We start from the raw sequence: 25,000 nt of genomic DNA, 5'->3' as shown, positions 1-25,000 counted from the left end.
CAATCGCCAATTTCTAGTCCGAATATTTCTGTTCCTCCTTAAATGGTGCCTGAAGCGCCAGAACTGCTGCACTATTCAAGGTGTAATGGGAAAATTCGAACAAGAAGCTGGCAGATGAAAAGCCTCATAAAATGAATGTTTAGAGACATTTTACAAGACACTATTCCACTTTTGCAGAAAAGTATCCTGCTAGAGATGCGAGAAAAGCATTTGTAGCTGAGCTAAATCTTAAAGCAGAGCAAAGTGAGTCTACTTTTTCTGACCAACAGAGGTGCACTGCAGGGGGGGCTTGTGGACGTACAGGCCCAGCTAGCGGGCTGCTATGCTAAAGGGTAAATCAGTGCAATCAATTATGGTGAGAGTCTGGAAGTTGCTTCTGCTCTCTCAATAACATTAACTCACAATATAAATGACCACACAGTGGCAGACGAGTAATTACTGACAGAAGCAGCTCAGCCATTCAAGTTAGCAGCTCAGATAGTGTTTTTTTCACACCAAAAACTGCCGTTGTCTATTGACGCATGCACAAGTCAGAAATTGCTTCTTGGTGTCAGTCATAGGTATCGGTATCCCCATCACTGATACCAATACTGCATTTAAGTGCCAGTATTGGCGCCAATACCGATGCAGTATCAGTATCGGTGCAAGACTAATTTTTTCCATTTGAAAACCAGAAAAACCTCATTCTGATGATGTATCTTGAAGGTGGGAAGAGCTTTTAAAAACTACAAAGGCTTTGAGGCAGATGCATGAAAACCATTTAAATATTTCTCCCACTAATGAAGAAGGAAGCCAGACACAAAAGTATTAATAGGAAGCTGAACATCAGATCTGTGATTAGCCTCTACATCAGTAGCTACCCTAACAGACAGGATTTCTTTATTGGTGTGTAAGTTCTCTGTGGTTGTATGAAGTGTTTGCATAATGCATGCTGGGTATTGCAGTGAGAGAACACTGATGGAAGAAAACACAAAAAGGATAAAACAGTGAATTCTGTGAAACTGATGAGGCCCAAGGATGCGGTGCTGCACTATAGAATTTCAAGTACCGTTTAGATGGATGATGTAGGCTACCTTTCTGAATATTTTTACAAGATAACACTTATGCTGATAGATGTTGGATGTAATGAGTTTCACTGCAGTTCTATAAGTTACTCAGTACTTGAGGAGTTTTTTGACCTTCCATTTTTTACTCAAGTTGGTTTTTATTGAGTCATCATTTGATTGCAGTAACAGTCCTTTTATTGGGGTGTGGATTTACGTCTGTATATTAACGACATTTAGTGAACAAAAACTTTCTGAAATAGCCCTGTTTGCTTTGTGTGTGGGAGAGAGATGGAGTTTATAACACTGCTGCTGGCTTTTAAATTCTGCAGTGTAAGGGCCTCATTCTGAACTCTTGTGGGGACAGGCAGTCATAACTAATGAATGTACATAGGGAGATCGTTACGTCTTCTTAAAGCGAAAGTTCAACCAAAACACAAAAATATACAGGTTAAGCTTCTTGTCTGAGAAGGTCAAATGTTGAGACTTTAAAGTAATTAGCTGTTAAGCAAAGTCAATTGAGAAGGTGACTGGTAATTTATGCAGCCTGTTTCTGAATATTGTAGTGATGGTGGTGGAGCTTTTCAGCATTCCTCACAGTTTAGTTTCTGTTAATGTCTACAGGTCTTTGAGTTTTTTGTAATGTTATTCCTATTTCAACGATATATTTGAATGCATTTTACATGTTTTGCCATTAAACCGTGTTGGTGTTTTTTGTTTTAGATAACTAGTTAATCCTTCAATGTTACAATTAACAGATATCTGAATACTTACTGTCTTTGTAGTCTTGTAGACTGATATAAGTGCGTATAATTTTATAGTAGGATAAAAATTTTTTTCCCACATTCATGAGAATTTCCAGTTCATGCGTAGTGTCTAGTTGTGTGCTGTGCCTGTACAGTGTATTGTCTAAGTCTCTCTAAACATTCATGCTAACCCTCTGAAAATAAAAATGTGGAAATATTATCATGAGGAAGAGTCTAAGATGGACTGTTACAGGCATTTGGCCTCCTATACTATCAGTTTTCCAGAAAAGTTTCACCAAGTTTTACATACACAGAAGTACTTGGACATTAACACTGGAAACACTGCACTTGCCAAAAATATAGTGAAGATATAAATGTGTCAGATAAGCTTCAGGATGCACTAGCTCACTGGATTCCACAAGCAATGCTACAGCCAGGGGTGGACGTGGGCAGGAATGCATTGGAACCCTATTACCTGTAACTATTTCAAAACTGCATACAGTTGTTTTATTCCACTTTAAAGTGTGGCCATGAAGTGAAGTGTCTGTTGAACACATCTCAAGTCCCTCCTATGGCCCATTTAGCCAATGGGAAGTCATGGTGCTTTAGCAGGCTCCACCCATTTAGTCTCCACAGTAACAACTGTCAGGACAGTGTGTGTTTGGAACATGAATACAACCAAGAAACTCCACAATCAGTGGCATTATTTTAGATATGTAGTCTAGTCAATGTAATTCACATTATATTATGATTCATGTTTGTTGCTGAAAATCTCTGTAATGTCTACTATAATTTATATGTTAGTTAATGCAGCTCGAATATTAGGTACAGTAATGTCTGATACTCAGCTAGCTAGGCTGCTCATGCCAGCCATTCATTGTGAGCTAAGAATCTAAATATAAATATATCGAATGTAAAAGTAACTGGATACTGTTTTTTTTGACAGTCTAGGTCACATAATGAAAGGGGCAGTTTGGTATTTCTGATGCAATCGTGGTTGTTTTGACAAACGTTTGATGATTTACTTTGTAGTCTCTGCCTTGTTGAAAAATTTGTTCGGATTCTTGCATGTTATGTTGCTAGTTAATGGTAGTTTCAATGAAAGTACCATTAACTTTTAGGAGGTGTTTTTCTATGGTGTTGATGGTGTATCTTTACCAAATTTGGTGATTTTTTTAAAACATTCAAGGACTAAGGGATAACATAAGATGCAAGACCTTTGATTGGTCATTTTGTTTAGTTGCTGATGCCATTTGTGTGATTAGCTTCATGACATATAAAGTTTATGAAAAAATGTCAACATTGCAACCACAAAAATTAGGAACATTATATAGGGGTGGGCGATTGTCACGCTTCCCTCCGGCTCCCAAGCTGAACAGGACTCCATTTCCCATAATGCTGCTGACTCTCACATGACTCCTAACCAGAGTAACATGACTTACCGCTCACAGTCTCCTGATTGAGTGGTTTCACCTGTGCGTTAGCCTATATATTCTCACTCTGATGTTTACTCCTTTGACAAGCTTTGACTAGCCCTCTAGCATTACAAAGCATTCCATGTCTGTATGTTCTCTCGTGTTTGACTTTTGCTTGTTTTTTGACTCCCTGTTTTGCCTCTCCCATTTGGACTTTGTTTGCCGGTTTTGGATCTTTGCTTGTTTTTCTACTTCGTCTTTCGGTATGCCCCCTTACTACTTATATTTTTTGCTGTTACTGACTCGGACTGTTTTAGACTACCCCATTGTGTCTAAGCCCTTTATTAAAACCTCTCATCATAATCTGTGAGTGTCTGATTTCTGTCCAGTCCTGACAGCAATATGGAAAAATATTATACCATGATACTTCAAGACATTTTCACAATATGCAATATGCATCACGATATTCAGTTTTTCTTAGATTTAATAAGTTGTAACAGATAGAATAGAACCTGTAGTGACACATTAAAAAAGCTGTAACAATAATTATAACCTTGCAACTACAATGATTTTTGTTCAGTATTTTACAAACTGCACTGCACTATATACAATATTACAGGCCTGATTATGCTCACCTTAAGATGAAACATGTAGTTGATCAGTGTTCTTTAAATATTGATGATATTAACAATATCTTCAGAAAATAATTTACATAATTTATCACAATAACAATAAAATATTGTCATTCTGCCCAGCCTTAACATAACAGCAAATTTTCAGTCATTTCTAAGTCAGGGACTAAGCAACTCAAAAAACGTAAACAGATAGTAAGACTCAGCCCACCACATATACTGGATGCTCAATAGATTTGGGGTGTAAATACCTTAACTCAGCCAAACAGGGCCTTCAGACAGCTGTGCACATTATAATACATAAGAGCTGTATAGTAGAGTATGAGCACTGTAAATAAACAGTACATTACTGGAGAAATTGCTGCCAGTAAATTATTATAATTGTACATTTTTGTAATTGTATATTTTTACAGTTTAAATAAGTTGGTCAAATTGATTCACATATCCTACTGATTCATTTTTGTAGACTCTACACAATGTTTGCATTTGAGTTATAAGCTGAAGAATTCAAATACAATTTGAACTGTAATTCTAATACAAATATCTATGCTTTGAGTCGTCCTCAGGATTACTTCAGATTCACTTGCTGAATCGAATCATGTTGCTTAAGGAGGAAAATAGAATTAAGTGGAGTTGATTTGGGAGTCAGATTTGTCCAGAAGAATCATTTGCATCACAGGTCTAGAGCTGCAGGGCAGTCACTCACTGCATGGTCCACTGAGCTGCAAGCAAAGGTGAAAGGGTGGGAGTTCACATAAGCTACTGCACTACCGACACTTTCAAACCAGTTCAAACTGTGCCCTGTAAATGCCACTGCACAAGATAATGAGATTCATAAAAAATTAAATTGACTGAATTCTGGTCTGTTTGTCAGCTGCATATTTATGCCTTGAATCTCCTGTTCTACCACATCCCAAAGGTGCTCTATTGGATTCAGATCTGATTGAAATACACTGTACTCATGTTCATGGAAGCAGTTTGGGATGACTTGTGCTTTGTAACAAGGTGTATTATCATCCTGGAAGCAGCCATTAGAAGATGAGTAATTTATGAGCATAAAGGTATGTGCATGGTCAGCAATAGTGCTCAGATAAGCTGTGACATTCAAGAACTGCATGTTTGATATTTGAGGGTTTTGTTGAGCCCATCCCCAGTGTGGCCTCAGTTTCCTGTTATTGGCTGATAGAAGTGGTTGTCTGCTGTTGTAGCCCATCCACCTTAATGTGCTGTGCTTTTAGAGATGCTTTTCTGATCACTGTTATTGTAAAGAATGATTATTTGAAGTTATTAGTTAGTAGCCTTCCTGTCAGCTTGATCAAGTCTAGCCATTCTCCTCTGACCTCTCTCATCAACAAGGCAAAACTGCCATTTGATAAAGGTTTTTTTTTTTCCGCATTTTGTATGAATTTTGAGATATTTAAATCACTCCTTAGAAAGGCTACTGTTGGGGAATATTTGCTACTGGCTAGTAGGAGCTTTTTGAGGCTGGAACCATCACTGAAGCGTTTTATTTGTGGCTTACAGCTCTCACATTCCTCAGAGTGTGAGGTTCTGGAGTTTGGCCTCTGCTGCACAGCAGTCTGCCTCTGTCATACACACTGCCACCATATGCTTAATTCATAAGCTTGTTTTTTTTGCATGCATGATCCGGGGCTGCCAATAATACACTATTTAAGAGCGTAGATGTATTTTAAATGAGTTTGCATAAGGCAAAGTAAAGAATCCGGCCAGAACGCAATGCATAAATGGCTGTTTGCAGATAAAGCAGATGGCTTTGGGGCTCATGGCCTCAGAGTTGGATTCAGAGTTTCAGCCATATTCAGCAATGCCATCTGCATGGCCTGATGTTTGGGATTTGCTTGCTGGCGGTCCACCAGTCACCCTAAAGGTCACTGTGCCCTGCTGTGCCTTCATGTAGCATTAGTTTGATTGGCTGTCTTCGTGCTGGCTTTGGTTCCATCTCTGGGTCAGTTTGCCCCCTGGTCTTCATTTGAGAGAAAAAAACATGTATTTTTTCAACAACAACAAACATTGGGAATTGCAGACATGCTCTGAAATCACTGGATAAACTGACTAAATCAGAAAAAGGTCTTCCGTGACAAATCTCTACTCCAAGACAATACAATAATTAACCTACTTGTAGGGCCCATATCATCAAAAAAAAAAACAACTTTCTCTCACTTTTGTCATAAAAACGATTGATGTAGTATTATTGTTAAAGGTCCATGCAGTCCATTTATGAAAATTAAGCTTTTTAATTAATTGTTTTTGTGAGGTCACAAAGACCAAATTGTTTAATATATCTGCTGAATCAGCCTACAACATTTGAGCTCTACCCATTAACGTAGACGATATGAGGAGTGAGCACAGGGCAGCCAATCAGGACAGAAGTCATTTTGTATGTCTTAAAGGCACAATAACAAAAACAGCCTATTTAATTCTAAGGAAAAAAGAAAGGTTGGAAAATGGTGTGACAAATTCTGGTACAGAAAACCACACAAATATCATACGTGGACCGCAACGAAAACACAAAAAACATGAAAAATCTAGGATATGGTCACTTTAATGATTTTTTTTTCTGTATTTCCAATTTTGGACTATTACTTAGGGAACAGATTTTTAGGACTGCTCATAGACCATAATATAGATGATATAATGATAATAATAGAGGTAATCAGACCCTGAACATAATGATGTTAAATAAAACAGAAAAGCTCAAGAAGCTGAATTCTCTACTACTAGAATGCTCAAAGACTTCTGGAATTCCGGTTGCATTTGGTGTGGAAGCTCAGTGTGAACTTGTAGTGCCTCTATGGGCTGTTTTTAGAAACTGGTGCTAAATGAGATGCTGCTTTTTTGCATAGCTGAGCCAGGTTCATCTTTATGGAGGAGGCTGTTGTGCAGCAGGCTGTGCAGATAGCCATCTAGAGTTTTGCTTGGAGAGCTTTGAAGGTGAACTTGAAAGTCAAAACTACCGCTAAGCACAACACTCTCAGGGGAGGCTACGAGTGACTGTGTAAAAGGGGAGTGTTTGTTTGTGTGTGTGTGTGTGTGTGTGTGTGTGTGTGTGTGTGTGTGTGTTTGTTTGTGCTCGTGGCAATCTGGGTTTACATCCGTCTGGTCTGAATATTTGCATGGATGTATTGAGTGTCTGGACAGTTGAAGGTGGGGTAAGGGTGGGCATCCTCCCAGAAACTGCAGTATTTATATAAAAAGATAGATTTGCTTTTGATTCCTGAAATGTGATTGCATAATTTGATAAAAATACATTTAAATTAATTACATTTTTGATTAATGTTTGAAGTTTGAAAGTTTAAAGTAGGCTAAGAACATGATATGTAATGCTGTTTATCTGGGAAGTATTTATTTTTTCCCAAAAAAAGAAAAGTAATCTACTTAAACGGTCAATGCATAATTACTCAATACAGCAATCAACCTACCTTAACATTTGACTTAAATATACTAGAATTAGATACAATTAGATACACAGATATACTTTAACAAATAAGCAATGCACTTTTATGTCTGTGTATATGGTAACTTACCCATTTCCAAAGCTCTCCGTGATGAAGCTCAGTATTTACAGTTACCATCCAATATACATTTTATCTTAATTGAATTAGGTGCTGCTGATGGAAGTTAACAAATCTGTGCAGTGGCTGGAGTGCACTTAAAACTCAGGAACCAAATCTGTATTCTTCTCACTAAGATAATAATAACCTTTTTGTCTTGTTATAGTCTTATTCTTATGTTTATTTATTTTTATTCTATTCTATGTAGTATTTTTACAGGCAAAACACACTTACTGCCAAACCAGTCAAGTCTGTCTAAAGCCCCAGGGAACCCATAACTGTCTTTTGTTGCTATTTATGTTTTTCTCTTGCGGCCACACGTTATGCATGTGCAAAGACTGTGTCTTATAAAAGACATAATTTCCCCTTTTGATGTAAACTGGGTGTCCTAATCTTGGGTAAAGCTTATGTAAGCATTACCCTCACCATTCAGAAGGCTGATGTTTGTTTTGTTCTGCTTGCACAGCTTTAACAAAACTATACATTTCCCAAAGTCTCTTTGTTTGAGTCAAAAAAAGCTAGCCACAAAGCAAAAGCTCACCTAACACGCATAACTGAGCTATCAAGGCAGCTTATCTGTTGGTCTGTCTGCCTGTCGTTCGCTCGTTTATTCATTCATTCATTCATACATTCATTGTTTCTTTATTTTATTTATCTTCAGTGGTGTAGCAGACCGAGAGTGTTGGACAGAGGCATGTCAATTAAATGGGCTCATTAGAATACTGGAACCCCTCCCAGTTCTCAGACTTTAGCATTTTTAAGCAGTGATTTATAGTCTTGTAGCTGCAGTGTGAAACTAAAGAAGCAAACTCAGGACACTGGGATATGTCTCAGCTCATCGACTACATTTTGGTTTAGGGGAGAGTTAAGTAAATTAGTTATTTTCACCAAAAGACCCAAAAATCACTTTACACAGGTCAGGTTAGGTAGTGCAGCATCTACAGTCGTAGAGAAAAGCAGGGAAATTCCAGAAAGACATGATAGAAACTTTGTGTGTTTGCACATTAGTTTTCAAAGCCATTTTAAGGTCACTTGTCGGTCAGTCTTTGCATTCGTCCACTGTAGTGACACACACTGACGTTTTATTTCTGACATTGCTCATGCTCCCTCACCCTTTCGGCTGTGTTAGCTCCCCTCTCAGCCTGCTGGGCTCCACTCCACAGGGACTCGTGCTCCTCGGCCTTAAGGGCAACTCTGACAGGCTGACAGGCTTTAGCTCCGACTGCCAAGCAGCTCCCTTCTGCTCAATGCTCATACCAATTAGTATAGCGCTGTAGTGGCCTACTGCTCCACTGTCATTGGAACAATGACTTTTCCACTTCTTAGTATAACGAACATTTTAGTTAGTTTTCAATAGTCAGTCATATTTATTTTATTTAGTATTTATAATACTAATGTGTATATATATATATATATATATATATATATATATATATATATATATATATATATGTATGTATATATATATATATATGTATGTATATATATATTTATATATATATATGTATATATATGTGTATGTATATATATATATATGCAGTTGAGTTAGAATGAGCTATAAGTACATCAGTCAATAAAAATGATGTAATGAAGTTGAAATAGGCACTAAGATTCTTGTTGTTCTGCAAATGAAAAGATTTTTACACTTTATCACACTACACATTTTTAAACCCCAGACAGGGTACAGTAGCTGGCCTCAGCAGATGTCATTTTTATAAAAATATACCCACACAGCTAATCTGCTGAAACCTCTGAAGTGACACTAAGTACTGTCCACTAAGTACTGTCCACTCACACATCAGTATTCTGAGCCCCCTATCAGGCATTTGCCTGGCCATGCAATTAACTGCCCAATTATTCAGTTAATGAATGTCCTGAAGATACGCTGCCCTCAGTGTTATGCAGCAGCTCAAGTTACTTCCACAGAATGCAGAAGAGCTCCACGGCTCGCTCACTGCACACTCTGCTCTGCTCCTCTCACAAACTGATGAGTCATGTTCATTCACACATGCAAAGATTTCAGTGGATCTTCCAATTGATTTGTTGAAGATGCATGCTACATCACCCTCTCTGTCTAGCTTATTCAGATCTGCCTGTCAAAACAAAGCCTAAATATAACAGGCTGTCTCTCTGTAATGGGAGGATGCTCAATTTTGTGACTGTTATTTATTTATTTATCTAACTGCCAACCTGCTCATTTAACAAGTTTAGATTTCTTTTGTTTTGTTTTTAGCTAAGGATTTGTAATATGTTGGATGCTGATATATTATGGTACCTAATGTATGCATTATATTGTAAACTTGTTTTAAAACCCAGTAAAGTAAAATGTTTGGTTATTGGTATCCATATCAACTACAATAAAGTGTATTGTTACTTATTGTTAAAGGTAGTAAACATTGGGAAAGTTTGAGGGCAAAAGTGCATATGAGCCTACTGAATTCAACAAAAGTGCATATGAGTGCATATATATATATATATATATACACCGATCAGGCATAACATTATGATCACCTCCTTGTTTCTACGCTCATTATCAGCTCCATTTACTACACAGGTGCACTTTGTAGTTCTGCAATTACAGACTGTAGTCCATCTGTTTCTCTGCATACTTTGTTAGCCCCCTTTTACCCTGTTCTTCAGTGGTCAGGACCCCCATGGACCCTCACAGAGCGGGTACTATTTGGGTGGCGGATCATTCTCAGCACTGCAGTAACACTGATGTGGTGGTGGTGTGTTAGTGTGTGTTGCGCTGGTCTGAGTCGATCAGACACAGCAGTGCTGCTGGAGTTTTTAAACACTGTGTCCACTCAATTAGACACTCCTACCTTGTCAGTCCAGCTTGTAGATGTAAAGTCAGAGACTGTAGCTCATCTGCTGCTGCACAGTTTCTGTTGGTCATCCTCTAGTCCTTCATCGGAGGTCACAGGACGCTGCCCACAGGATGCTGTTGGCTGGATATTTTTGGTTGTTGGACTATTCTCAGTCCAGCAGTGACACTGAGGTGTTTAAAAAACTCCAGCTGCACTGCTGTGTCTGATCCACTCAGTGGATCAGGGCTGAGAATGATCCACCACCCAATTGCAAAAACTTTGAATGTATCCTTAAGTGCAGCCAGAAAACCATTAAATGCACAATGAAACTAGCTGTTAGAAAAACAAAAGCTTCTGTACCTAGTATTAAATATACTTCAGTTAGCGTGTTCAATATTTTTTTTTCCTGTGTCATTCCACTTTGTTGCACATAAACTTTGGTGAATTGGAATAGTACAGTTTCTTTAGCTGTGTTGAATACTTATTTCTCACACTTTATGTATACATTTTCATGCACTACTTGTTAGTTACATTAGCTTCTTAGCTCTAGTGCAAAAATAAAGAAACACATTCAGACACCTAACATGGCCTGGCTGATTGACTATTAACTGATTTGGTTAAGGGAGAAATTGTGTAATTTTTTTGACTGTCATTTTAATGATTTTGTCTTTGAACCATGTGAAGGTCAAATTGGCTTCCACCACACAATCTTTTCATTCATTCTTGTTCTCATTCAGTTTAACTCATAGTCACTTTTTCTTTCTGCCCTCTACGTACCACATACAAATCCTTGACACATGCAGGGATTTGTATTTTTCCTGTCTGAATAGAGCAGTTAGGGGTGTTGAGTGAAAGGGGCGGTGAATCTTTTGAACACTTTTGCTCTACGGGGCTCAGAGCAATCAGGCAGCGAAGCAGCGGAATTAATTACACAGAGCCTCGCTAATCTGACATCAGCATATGCATCTCAGCTCCTGCAGCTACTTCCAGCCACCAGCATGACTGACACCTCTTATAATGCTCTCTTTGAAGAGGAGGGAGGAGAAGATGATCAGGCTGTGTGTTGTGTTTTGTTGGATTTTCTTTGGACAAAATATCCAGAAATGTACAGAGAATGTGAATCATTTGGATATTGACAGTAAAGATTAGATTTTTTCACTGTATAATTTACCATAAGCATTAATTATAATTGGGAGGTTCAGAAAAACGAATGAAAATGAAAGATCTCTATGATCTCTCTATGACCTCTATGATGTGGATGAAGACAAATTTGTATGTGTCCTAAGAGTAGCTATGACATATTTGGCATCCGAAATTGCATTTTGTTTTGTTTTGCACTGGAGCTATCAGGCTAATTTTGCTAAAAAAAAGTAATAAAAGCTTATAACTTGGCTTTAGCAGTCTATTAGCACCCCTTCCTGCCAACATTATATCTAGTTGCTGTTCAAAATACCCACATTATCCAATGTGACGCCTCCTAAAGAGATGTTATCTATGCTTCATCAATAGGATTTGCAAGCAGGTCAGAGTTGACTGAGGTGAAAATCTCCACAGGCAGTCAGAGGGGGCGCTCAAGAGCAATGAAGCTTGTGGAACCTTAGCTGAACAATGAGCTCTATTCCAGGGACAAGGCCTAGCTGAGCCTCCTGAAACTGATCTTGAACAATGTCCATATAAAGCACAACCCAACCAAAAAGACACTTTTACAGTCTGAGGACAAAGGGGCATGGACTCAAGACCCCCTTGGCGTCTGGCCACCATTTAGCATTATGCAGACTACATGGCTAAATCATTACACACCTGCCTGAAACCATGTCACACTGTTAAGTAGTCTCAAATGGTTTATGTGGGTTCTGTATGACACTCTACGACACATGTAAGAATCTTCTGACACCAAACATGTCTTGGCTGATTGACTGTTTTCTGACACTGACACTGTATGGCATTCTGTTACCTATGTAAATTGACAAAAGTACAAACAAATTTCAGGCATCCAGATGGCTGCTACTACTGTTTTTATACAATATAAGAATACAGCTTATCATATTCTATTGAATTGTATTGTTATATCATAACAACATTTTTTTGGCTTGAGGACAGAGTCTTAGATCAGAATGTTGAATGCTCTGATAAACTGAAAATAGAAACATTAACATATTAACATAAGGTTAATTTTTAAGTCCTTATTTTGCTGCATTTAAAAACACCAACATCAAATCATATCAAAATTCAAATTGTGAATTGTGAATCATTATACGCCTTTAGATGTCCAATGCTAACTGGTGGCTATAAGCTTCCTTACTTGGCTTACATGGTAGCTACATTAGCTCCAGTGCAAAACTAAATTGCAAAACTTCACACACCAAACATATCTTGGCTGACAGGCTACTTTTGGGGTAAGTTGTGTACATTTGATTTTTAGCCCAACTGTCACTTTAAGAGAAGTGTTTATGGCTTTTGAACAGATGTGAAGATTCAGTTTGGTCTGTTTACAGCACATCAGTCGTCTTGAAGGCCCCTGAGCTTGCATACCCAGGGGTTAGTTACATATCTCTATTCAAAAACACTGACTCACAAACACTTATGTATATATATATATATATATATATATACACTTGTACATTCAATTAAATCTCCCATATACTGAAAAATGATCAATTGAATTTGCAAAAGTAAATAAACTGAAAGACAGAATAACGTTGATGTAATATATTTTATACATTTGGAAAATGTGCAATTTACATTTTGTTTTCAGTGTGCCCCCTCTGAAAATAAAAAGTATTGAACTGTCACTGGGGTGGAAGGAACATTTTCAGTACCTTTAGTTAGGGAGCATAATTATGCCAAATTGCATGACACTTGTATTTTTTTTGTCTCCAGCCTTTTTATTTCATTGTTTTGCTTTAAAACATTAGGTTATGAAAAAGTATAAATTCTTACCTTTCCCCTGGGAAAATCTCACTTAAGGTACACGGTTGGACCTTAAAACCATTATAAAACCATTATAAAACCCCATTTCCAAAAAAGTTGGGACAGTGTGCAAAATGTAAATAAAAACAGAATGCAATGATTTGCAAATCATTCAAACCCTATATTTAATTGAAAATAGTAGAAAGACAACATATCAAATGTTGAAACCGAGAAATTGTATTGTTTTTCAGAAATATATGCCCATTTTGAATTTGATGCCAGCAACATGTTTAAAAAAAATTTAGGACATGGACATGTTTGCTACTGTGTTGCATCCCCTCTTCTTTTAACAACACTCTGTAAGCGTTTGGGAACAAGTTGCTGTAGTTTTAAAATGTTAAAATGTTTTCTCATTCTTGCTTGATATAAGATTTCAGTTGCTCAACGGTTCAGGGTTTCCTTTGTCATATTTTTCATTTCATAATGTGCCACATGTTTTCAGTGGGTGACAGGTCTGGACTGCAGGTAGGCCAGTTTAGCACCCAGACTCTTTGAATACAGAGCCATGCTGTTGTACTATGTTCAGAATGTTGTTTGGCATTTTCTTGCTGAAATAAGCAAGGCGTTTCCTGAAAAAGATGTTGTCTGGATGGCAGCAATAAGTTGCTCCAAAATCTATATATCATTCAGCATTAATGATGCCTTCACAGATGTGCAAGTCACCCATGCCATGTGCACTAATGCACCCCATGCCATCATGAACTGTGTGCTGATAACAAGACAGATGGTCCATCTCCTCTTTAGCCCTGAGGACGCAGTGTCCATGATTTCCAAAAAGGTTTTCAAATTTTGATTTGTCAGGCCACAGGACACTTTTCCACTCTACCTCAGTCCATCTTAAATGAGCTCAGGCCCAGAGAAGTTGGCAGAGTTTCTGGATCCTGTATAAAATATATATATAGATATATTATGTATCATAGATGATGAGGTCTTTGCAATTTTACCTTGAGGAATGTTATTCTTGAATTGTTTGTTTGTCCACGCAGTCTTTCACAGAGTAGTAAATCCCTCCCCATGTTTACTTCTGAAAGACTCAGACTCTCTGGGATCCTCTTTTTATACCCAATCATGTTACTGACCAGGTGCCTGTTGCCTGTAACCTCCTTAGTTGTGAGATGTTCCACCAGGTGTTTTTTTCGGTCATACTTTCAGAGTATGCACCATTGTTTAAAATGTTACTTTGTTTACATCTTAATTATTGAATTATGGCTCTTTTCTCTGGAAATTAAATAAATAAAAGGTGGTCTCTGACTTTCATATACACTCACATTTGCAAAAGCTCACATACACACACATGTACACGCGTTCTGCAGCTGTGAAGTAACAAACGAAGCTGTGCAGTAAAGGTGCTGAGCTGGCTTTAAGGCTTCACCTGGCTCTCAGCTCAGCCTGGCTGGTGTGAAAATGCACACATAGGACCTTTAACACTCTCTACTCATGCACAAAAGCACATACTCAAACGTGCACAAACACACAGTAATGCGAGTGAAGCGGAGTAAAAATAGAAAACTAATCCCTCCAGGGATCCATTTGATTCCAAGTCATAAGAGTGTTTGCGACTGGAAGCAGGCTTTTGCTGGGAAAACCACTGAGCTGGAATCCGGGTTTATCCCTACAACCAGAGAATCCAGCATATAACATTGGCTTTTGCTGTGCGGATTACCGCTTACAATGCACTGAAATAAAATCAGTGGAGGTTCAACCAGTCAAATTTTACTTATTGCTGCTGTTGGAACAAAACCGCGTATCTCCATTTTTATCGTTTTTCATTTTTTGACAAAATTTAAAAATGTCTGTTGCCCTTCACATGTGTACGTGTGTAAATTTCATGATGAATGGACCAAAAGAAATGGCCCAAAATGAGTTGGAAAAATGTCTCGTTCCATTGACTTACATTAAAAGTCAACTTCACTCCTGTAAAGTTAGCATTTTGGAGATACGAAGTTTTGTTCCGACAGCAGCATTATGTTAAATGTACAAAAGTATTCAGACATTTTTCTAATTAGTAAATTTAGCTACCTTTAAGGTGCACCCATTACTCAAACAAGTTGCACACACACAACTTGTATACTTTCCATTGCCAGTAGAATGGGATGCTATGGTGCACATGAGCCTAAGGTCACCATGCCTCATGCCAGACTGTTGGCTAGAGGGTATAAAACCCTCCAGCGCTGGGCTGTGGAGCAGTGGAACTACGTTCTCTGAAGTGATGAGCCCCCTCATCCTTTGGGATGAGTTGGAGTGCTGTTATTGTTGTTCGGAATTAATCATCCAACATCAGTACCTGACCTTACTAATGCTCTTGTGCCTGAATCTTCACAGCAGTGTTCCCACATCTAGTGTAAAGCCTTCCCAGAAGAGTAAATGCTGTTAGTGCACAAACTCTCTGTTAGGACAAACTCTCTATTAATATCCCCTTGGTTTCAGAAGCAACATTGGTTCATATATATATATATATATATATATATACATATATATATATATATATGTGTGTGTGTGTGTGTGTGTGTGTATATATATATGTATATATATGTTTATTAGATCACTTAGCTTTGTTGCTGATAGACAGTATCAAGTGTATCTTGTCCTAGAACTTTGCCTTTTATTTGCTTCCTTGCACATACTGTAGTTAAAATGCAGTGATATTTAAGGTGAGTAGAAACCTGCTAATTAACTGCTAATTAGAGTTCGTTAGCGCTGACTAGGCTTTTGTTGCAGCGCTGGAGTACACACACCCATAGCAGGCTCTAATGAGAGATTGTTAGTGTTCAGGTCTGTTTAGATTCAACTCTGCAAGGCTGTTGCCTTAGAATGAACTTTAATTAGCATGTTTCTCTGAATGAGAGTAATATGATTATCTGAGTAAGGCATGTTATAAGGCAGTTTTAGTCTATTTATGTGCTTTTTTACACAGCTGTAAAACAGGCCACTCATATACATCATTTTTCAGTTTTGCTTACACAGTGAGCTCTATAGATAAAAGAATCACTTTCATTTATATAGTGATGGTAGAAGTCAGTATTGAAATGGTATTGTTTTTCAAAATGTGGTGAATTTTGAAGTATGTAGATCATTATTTAAATATTATTAAATAATAAAAATGTACACACTTATGTATATTTAGTGTATATGCATGTGTTCCAATATTTTGGCATATACTTAAATAGAAAATGCCAGCATATCGCATATTTCATCCACATATTTGAATACAGCATGTCTGTGTGTGTGTGTGTGTGTGTGTATATATATATATATATATATATATATATATATATATAGGTCAATGCACTGGGAGAGTGTGTGAATTCACAGTTACAGATTTTTGGCACTATGAAGAAAGGTGGCATTGATCAACAACCTCCTCTCCAGACTGGCACAACTCCTCTGGAAGATAATTATAGCCATTGTGTGTGTATGTGTATGTGTGTGTGTGTGTGTGGTTGGGTATGAGTGTGTGCCTCATTTTTGGACACAGCTGAAAGCTGAAGCGGATGCAAGGATATCTTTCTCTAATGAACAGAAGTCAGATACCTGAGAATGGCAGTCGTCTTCCTGAGAGAGTTTTTTTTGGGTCAAGCTAACAGGCTCTGTATGGAAACTTTGGACCAGGTTAACAGGCTTTTTTTGTTGCTGACGTGGCAGTGTTTTTGTGTCAGGGTAATGGGTATTTTATTGTTTTTGGACCAGGCTAACAGGCTGTTAGTTATAGGTATAGTAATGTTTTTGGGCCAGGCTAACAAGCTGTTATTTATAGTCATAGTAGTGTTTTTGGACCAGACTAACAGGCTGTTAGTTATAGGTATAGTAATGTTTTTGGGCCAGGCTAACAAGCTGTTACTTATAGTCATAGTAGTGTTTTTGGGCCAGGCTAACAGGCTGTTAGTTATGGGTATAGTAGTGTGTTTGGGCCAGGCTAATACACTGTTAGTTATAGTAATGTATTTGGGCCAGGCTAACAGGCTGTTACCTATTGGCATAGTAATTTGTTTGGGCCAGGCTTATAGGCTGTTAGTCATTGGTATAACTTTTTGCAGTGTTTTTGAATCAGGCTTACAGGCCTTGTTGTAGGTGTAGTAATGCTTTTGGGTTAGCTTAACAGGCATTTTGTTATATGTACAGTAGTGGTTTTGGATGAGGCTAACAGGTTATTGTTAATGTTGTAGTAATGTTTTGAGCCAGGTGAACATGCTATTAATGATAGCTATATTCATGTTTTTGAGCCAGACTAACATAGCTATAGGTAGAGATGAAACGGTATGAAAACTGTATCATGATTATGTCCAAAATCACTGTTGTCTGTCAAAAGTACAGATACACAAACTGAAATCATTTCAAGTTTTATTTTGAAAACCACAAATACAGTTATCAGCACAATGCACCTTTTGTTTGCAAAAGCAGTGAAATAATAACATAGCCAATACCTTATTTAAAAATATGAAAATCATATAAAATTTGCATTGATATTAATGGCAGCACCATGTGGCCCTGAGCAGTTTAAACATGTGTATTCAATCATTTTATTGTGTTTTTAATGATAATTCAGTACAGACAGTTTCATATTACTGCTTACAACTGATAAACTGATTTAGGCTTTTCAAAGCACAATAATTGTCCACGGTTTTAATAATAAATAAAATTTGAAGTGGTTATACTAACCGTTGGGAATTTTACCATGGTTTACATGAAACCTTCTCTACGGCCACTACACTCATGCCTGTGCCCCCACCCATCCCACCAAAACCATAATCAAATTTGCAGACGGCACAACCGTGATTGGACTTAAACAGCCTACACAGATGAAGTCCAAGGACTGTCTCTCTGGTGTTCAGAGAACAATCTCACCCTGAACTCCTCAAAAACTAAAGAACTCATCATAGACTTCAGAAAGAACTTCACAAAACCAGACCAATTTACATTAACGGGGACAGTGTGGAAAGAGTACATGATTTCAGGTACCTGGGCACACACATTGCTGAAGATCTCTCCTGGACCACCAACACCACAGCATTAGTGAAAAAGGCACAGCAGCGACTCTACTTTTTAAGAGGCCTCAGGAAATGCCTTTCTACCGCTACTCCATTGAAAGCATGCTTACATATGGCATCTCCACATGGTACACCTGCAGCTCAGCAGCGGACAGGAGAGCCCTTCAGAGAGTCATCAGTACAGCCCAGAAGATCATCGGCTGCTCGCTGCCCCCCTTGGAGAAGGTCTTCAGGTCCCACTGCCTCAGCAGCGCAACTAACATCCTGAAAGACCCATCTCATCCTGGTCATCATCTGTTCGACCTGTTTTCATCAGGCAGATGCTACAGGTCCATCACGTCACAGACAAACAGGCTAAAGAACAGCTTCTACCCCAGTGCAACAAGAGAACTGAACACTGCACAACGTTGACACACTGCCATCCAAGCACCAACAATACAGGAATAGTGTCTACCCGCACCTTTCCAAATCATACTCAAAGGATATTAAAAGATGTTTACATTCATGCTGCACTTTATATTTATTATTAAACTGCACTGTGAATAGAAATGTTCACATACGTCCAATACCCTCAAGTGCAATACCATAGCTGCTACATTCTTTTATATCCACACTTTTTATTTTACTTATTTTACTTTTATAATTTTATTTTAAATTATTTTAGAGTTTAATTTTCTATTTTTACTATTTTAAATCATTTTAAATTATATAGTCTTTCTTTTCTATCTTGTATTTTATATTTTACATTAGCCTATATTTTTGCTTTATTCCTAGTTTAATCTTTTTTTTGTTTAGGCACCATTAGGATTGCTACCCAATTTTATTGTACCCTGTGTAATGACAATAAACAAGCTTGAGTCTTGAATAACCATTTCATAGCTATAAGTATAGTAATGTTTTTGAGCCTGCATTTTGTTTTGCTTTGTGTCTAATGTATGTCTGATGGCCTGCTTTGTGTATAATGGTATTACATGGAATAGAATTGATGGAGTAATCTTTTGTTAATCTTTGTTTTGGTTCATTTATTTAAGCAGATCATCAGAAACCAGCTCATCTAAACATGCAAATCAGATTAAGTTTAAAAAAAAAAGAACATGTAAAGCTCAAATCTGATTTGAGCATTACAGTGTGCTGTCTACAGGCAGCCATAGAGACCACTATCCATGTTCACTAATGGAAGCTGTACCCAGATCAGGTTTCCTTTCCTCAAATTCTTTATAAATGCAAGTACAGGACTACATTGTCTTTGGTTTGAAGGAATACAGATCTAGAGCTGCTCGTGACTGAAAACAGAGCTTCATACAAGAAGATGGGTTTAGGCCCTTTGTCAAACTACTGTACACTAGACCTTCTTGATAACGAATCAAAGAGTGAAAAGAAGTGAGAAAGAAGTGAAGGGCCCCCCTGGACCTGCACTTCATCATCCCGAAACAGCACCATTGCTCTCTCTTGTCTGATCCCAGCGTCTGATCTGTCTGTTCCATGTCAGTTTGATCTCTAGTGGATCTCTCCGCGAGGGGTTTAAGGGTTGACTTCAGCCTCTGTGCAGCAAAGTGTTACCTGTCATCGAGTGGCCAGGTCCCACGGCTAAATAAGTCCACAGGAAACAAGACTGTCTGTCCTGCTGTATTCGCAGGTTGTCTACTTTTCAGTTGGTGTTTTCTTATGTGTCAACTTAAAACAAACTTAAGGGGTCATTTCATTTTTTTCAGTAAACAAGATAACTTAAGCCCCAAAGTGGGAATTGTCCTGCAGGGATGTTCTGCATTTCTTCTACTATTGGCCTGCCTTGTCTTTTGGCTTAAAGGAATACATCTGCATTTACTTAATGTATAGTTCTGTGCAAATGTCATAGACAACCTTTTTTTTCCAGTCAAAACGGCCATTAGGTACAAGTTATTCATTTTTCAGTGTAAGAAAAAAACAGGAAACATATATTTAACAGAAAAATACACAGAGATGCTTCAACTAAATATAACTAAATATAATAGCATTTTTTAGTATTTAGTGCATCTACGCTTTGCCTTTATTGCAGCTTCCATTCTTTTTAGGAGACTTCCTTTCAGTCTTTCAAAGAAATTTACACCAGTATTTTTCCACACTTTCAAAGTTTTTGAAGTTGGTTGCATTTTCTGTTTCTCACAATCCAAGTAATCAAACACATTCAGTGATGTTGAGGTCTGGACTTCTTCCAGCAGCTTCTTTGTTTGATTTGCATCTTTTCCCTTTTTGTCTGTTTCCTTTTCTCAGTAAGGGCTTCTTGACAGCTACACATCCTTTCAGACTTATAGTGTTGAGTTGTCTTTTCACAGTGGAAGGATGGACAGAAACACCTGTGGAGTTTTTCAGATCTGAAGTAAGAGTGGAGCTTGATTTTCTCCTCTCTCTCAAAGAGGAACTACTTAAGTACTGTTTATCTAATCTGATGGTGACAGTTTTGGTGGTCTACCAAGTCCTGCACAGTTGTTAGAATATTTTCATTGTATCTTTTAAAATTTTCATGACAGTTAGGAAACTACTGTTTGTAAATTAAGTCTGAGGGTAGATTGGCTTTCCAGAAGGAAGAATTGATGGTGATTAGTTACCAGTGGATAGCAAAAATTTTAGGGAAAGCGAAAGTAAGCAGACCTACTTTTTTACTGTTTAAAAGTTGGAAAAAACTTTATAAGAACAGTTTTTGTATGTCATTCTGTTATATCTGTCTCATCCTAACGCCTGTACTGTTTAAGCATAATGATTTTGAATTTGTATTATTTTATTTTTAAACAGTTATTTGTGTAATTTGGTAACAGATCAATTGCCTTTGAGCGATAAAGTTTCGAGTCATCACGTTTTCTGTTATTTACTGTAAAATATATTGTTATTGATAATCACCTGAACAATACAGATGCAATAGAAAGAGATAAGGGTAAAAAAAAACACTGGAATATTCCTTTAATTTTTTGAGAAACTGAGAAATGTACACCCCCCCACCACCACCAATTCCACTGAAGGGAAGAGTGCTTTTGTTTCAATACTACTTACCCACAAAACTTTCCTGGCAGATATTGACATGAGAATGTACACGTATCAGTGTGAGAGCTGTGTTATTTAAATATCTACTCACCATGTTTTTTTTTTCACTCTTCATGGAAGTGTGATCCGCACCTTCAACGCCGCCAGCCTCCATCTGTCCATACGCTGCAGGAGCTTCGTGAAAGCGAGGGATTCCGCTGGGCAAGAGGGAATAAAAAGATGTTCTTGAAGTCTAATTAAAAATTCTCACAGACTCGTTAACAGATTCAGAGAGGAAGATGGGGGGAAAATTACTTCTGTCTTAACAGACCAAAAAAAGGACTAATGACATAAGTCTCTCTCTCTCTCTCTCTCTCTCTCTCTTTCTCTCTCTGCCAACTGAGCTCAACTCAAAGACACTTTACTGACATAACTATATTACATTACAATAGTAAGTTATAACCTAGTTTTGCCATTTAAAATGCATTCAGTGACATTGAGGTCTGGACTTCTAGGTCTTGCACAGTTTTGGAAACAGTTTTTGCTTTGACTTTCCTCTTCCTTGTACAAATGTATTATTTTATATCTAATCTCCTCGAGAATATCTCCTGAAAAATGAATAATTTGTACTTAATGGCTGTGTTAAATGGTAATTAAATTAATGAAGGGTGGTCTCTGGTTTTGCACAGTACAGTATTTGTCTGCATTGTTACAAACTTGTGCTATTCCTGGTAGAGGTGGCACTAATCAGATTCCACCTCTCCATATAGGGCGGTTGTCAGTTGAAAAGTGGAGGCGTAAAAAAAGAATGAACTTGACCCAATCCTGTAACAAATCTAGCTTGAAACTCATAGTGTGATAGGGGGAGGATAGTCTACTTTTAGATGTTTGTATTAAGTGAAGTATTTCAATTAAACATAGGTCATTTTAATGCTTAGTAGTTTTCAAAATCAATATCGATAATCAAGGTTTCAATATTGGTATCAAATAGTGGCATCTCTGCTTACTGGCACTGTGCAGTATTATCAATGAGCTTTCCCTGAAGCTGGGGCATTTTTTTGAACTATTGGTCAGCCAATGCAGCATTTTCAGCACTATTTTCAGTTTCTTTGTTGCGTAAAGTTCAGCAGGGATGTCTCCTATGAATGTATTTTTCTTTGACAATAAAAGAGAAAGTGAATCTCTGTCTTCAACTCCTGTCTTTTTCATCTCCCTCTCACTCTGTGTCTGTTTCTCCTGCCATCTGCTTGCCCTCAGGTGGACAGTACAGTCAGGTGTGTAGAGCGCGGCGGCTGATGGTGTTGGTGAATCCTCTCAGTGGGAAAGGTCAGGCTATGGCTCTTTACACTGGACCTATTCAGCGCATGCTGACCGAGGCTGCTGTTCCACATACACTCATCACCACAGGTCAGTCTTTCTCACTCACAAACACACAAATACACACAAACCGTACCAACACACACTTTGCTGTGTATGTTAGGGGTGTAAGGGGGATCCCCAGATGTCTGACTGTTAAAGAACTCTCCAATGCTAGTGATTACAAAATGTGGTCATTATGAAAAAAGGCACACTTTAAATAACGAGACTGATTAAGCTGCCTTTAATCATATCCTTTTCTTCAGTGGACGCTATAACTATGGTAACATTTGTGCATGCATGCTGCTGCCGGTCAAGCAAAAAGGCATGTGAGGTTGTTTTTTTATGTAAAAACGTTTTAACATTTGCATTCCTCCACTGATTCTCCTCATGGTGAGAACTTAGCTGAGCTGTGTCTAGTTCCTATAAACTACTTATCAAGCTAAAGATTAGTAGTAACTGAGCGTAGTACAAAAAACAAGGCACCTTTAAGGCACCAGAATATAACTGCTGCACCATTTAAGGTGGAACGGAAAATAGCAAATAAGAAGTCAGCTTTAGTTTTGTCCATGGTATGCTGTCAATTGTTGTGGTCATGAATGTCAATAGCCAGTTAAATAGCCAGTTAAATTTAAACTAAGTAATTGTGTATTGCATTTAATATTCAAAAAATCTCTCTCTGATTATGGTAATGGGTGTGTAATTTCTAAAGCTGTAACCAGGCCCCCCATAAAATGAAATTCTGGCTGTGCCATTAGTGTACGTGATAGATAACTGGACCTGTCTGCTCACCCGCCTGCTAAAATGAGCTAAACTGAACTTTTTGAGTCTTTATTTAAAAAGCCCAGTCTGAAAAGAGCAGTCATTTCTCATTTTTGGAGATGGGTTTGACAGCTAATTGAAAACAGTAGGTAGGTGAGCACGTACATTGCTTAAGCTACCTGAAGTTATTTATTTACTCAGTTAGGGACGCCCTGAAGCAGAGAAAACAAACACACCCCAGATCTGTCAGGAAGCAGTGAGCGTACACTGCAGGAGAACACTCTCTTCACCATCAACAGTCGGAGGCTCACAGGGAGTTATATATAGACACAGTATTTTTAGGCCTTTTCCTCTTTTAGGTCTCGTAATATTTGGGAATGCGGCCATAGAAAGTTAGAGATTCTGAATCAGAGAGATTTCTCTGTTGGCATTGCGTTCAGAAAAGAACGAAAGGGGTTGTTTGATGTACAAAGTGGAAATATGTTGACATTAATTGCAGCTGCATTTTAGGTTGATGACTCTATGCTGACTGTACTCTACATGGAAAAGCATGGCATAAATAAACAATTTATTTCTTATAGTGTGTCATCCACACTTTTAAAAAAAATATATTATTGGACTATTGTTGTATGGACAATATTAGGATTATTTAAACATTAGAAGTACAGAGTTATTATTGTTTGTCTTATTTAAATTATATACCTTTTTAAATGTAAATATATGATTAATTCAGGTTCAGGTTCATGTCTGTAAATGTAAAAAAAAAGCAAAAACATACCATTTTTTTTTGCTTTCCACAAAACAAGACTGAATGCAAAACATTAACTTTTCAAAAAAATATATATGTAAAGTACCTATTTTTCTATTTAGGAACACAAATGCGGTATTGAAAGTTTGAGCAACACAAAACAAAATGTAAGAAGATGTTCTTCACTATGGTGACATATAAGATGACTGATGTGCTGATGTGCTGAATAACATTATTATGAATATTATGAATATATATATATATATATATATATATATATATATATATATATATATTTATATGAGTTAGCAGTGTAAAATCAGGGTTGGAGCTAAATTGGAGAAGAGCGCCGGAGCATGGCTGGGAGCTTCTGACCTGACAAGAACAGTTATTTTGAGTAAGACAAGGCGCTCATCTAGACATGATTTATAGTGAAATAAATTCAGCATCGATTACCATCATGAAGGAGGTGTTGAGGCAGGATGTAAACAAATAAAAGAGTTTATTTCAATGAAACAAAACACTGGGAGTAACAACAAAACAAACAAACAGATTAAAAGAAGCTGCACAACAAACACAATACCTGACAAAGAAACACTGGAGATGTAGGGCTATAAACACAAGCAGACAAGACCAGAAACACCCAGCAACAGTAACTAGTGAAACAGTGATGAACCATGACCTTCAGTTTGGGCCATAAATGTCAAAACTCGGTCAAAACCTATCACTATTATAATGCTAATCTCTGGCAGCATCCTTATGGAAATCTAATAGTATGTTAGTGTTAAGGTAACGGAAATTTGCATAAACATTTTTAGCAGTTCTAGATTAAACACAGACATTTGAAGCTTCTAAAAGACGTTCCATGTTCTGCTTGAAGCTTTACCTTGTGACAGTTTCACAGTGACTCTTTCAGTAGAGAGGCCTGCTATAGAGCTGCTGACACTGTTTTCCTTTCCTAGAAACC

General features: G+C 37.6%; 1 protein-coding gene across 1 annotated transcript in view; it reads left to right on the top strand.

The window, feature by feature from the left end:
• LOC118804864 (sphingosine kinase 1) overlaps positions 1–25,000 on the top strand; it is a 38,864-nt gene that overhangs the window by 2,237 nt on the left and 11,627 nt on the right. Inside the window, exon 2 of the mRNA XM_036565482.1 lies at positions 22,425–22,574. Within this exon, the coding sequence (XP_036421375.1) occupies positions 22,425–22,574 (150 nt within the window). The remainder of the gene's footprint in view (positions 1–22,424; positions 22,575–25,000) is intronic.

This window comes from Colossoma macropomum, unplaced genomic scaffold (genome assembly GCF_904425465.1).
Source record: "Colossoma macropomum unplaced genomic scaffold, Colossoma_macropomum, whole genome shotgun sequence".
Lineage (NCBI taxonomy): Eukaryota > Metazoa > Chordata > Actinopteri > Characiformes > Serrasalmidae > Colossoma > Colossoma macropomum.
Note: the sequence above shows the minus strand (reverse complement) of the source record. Positions and strands in the feature narration are given on the sequence as shown.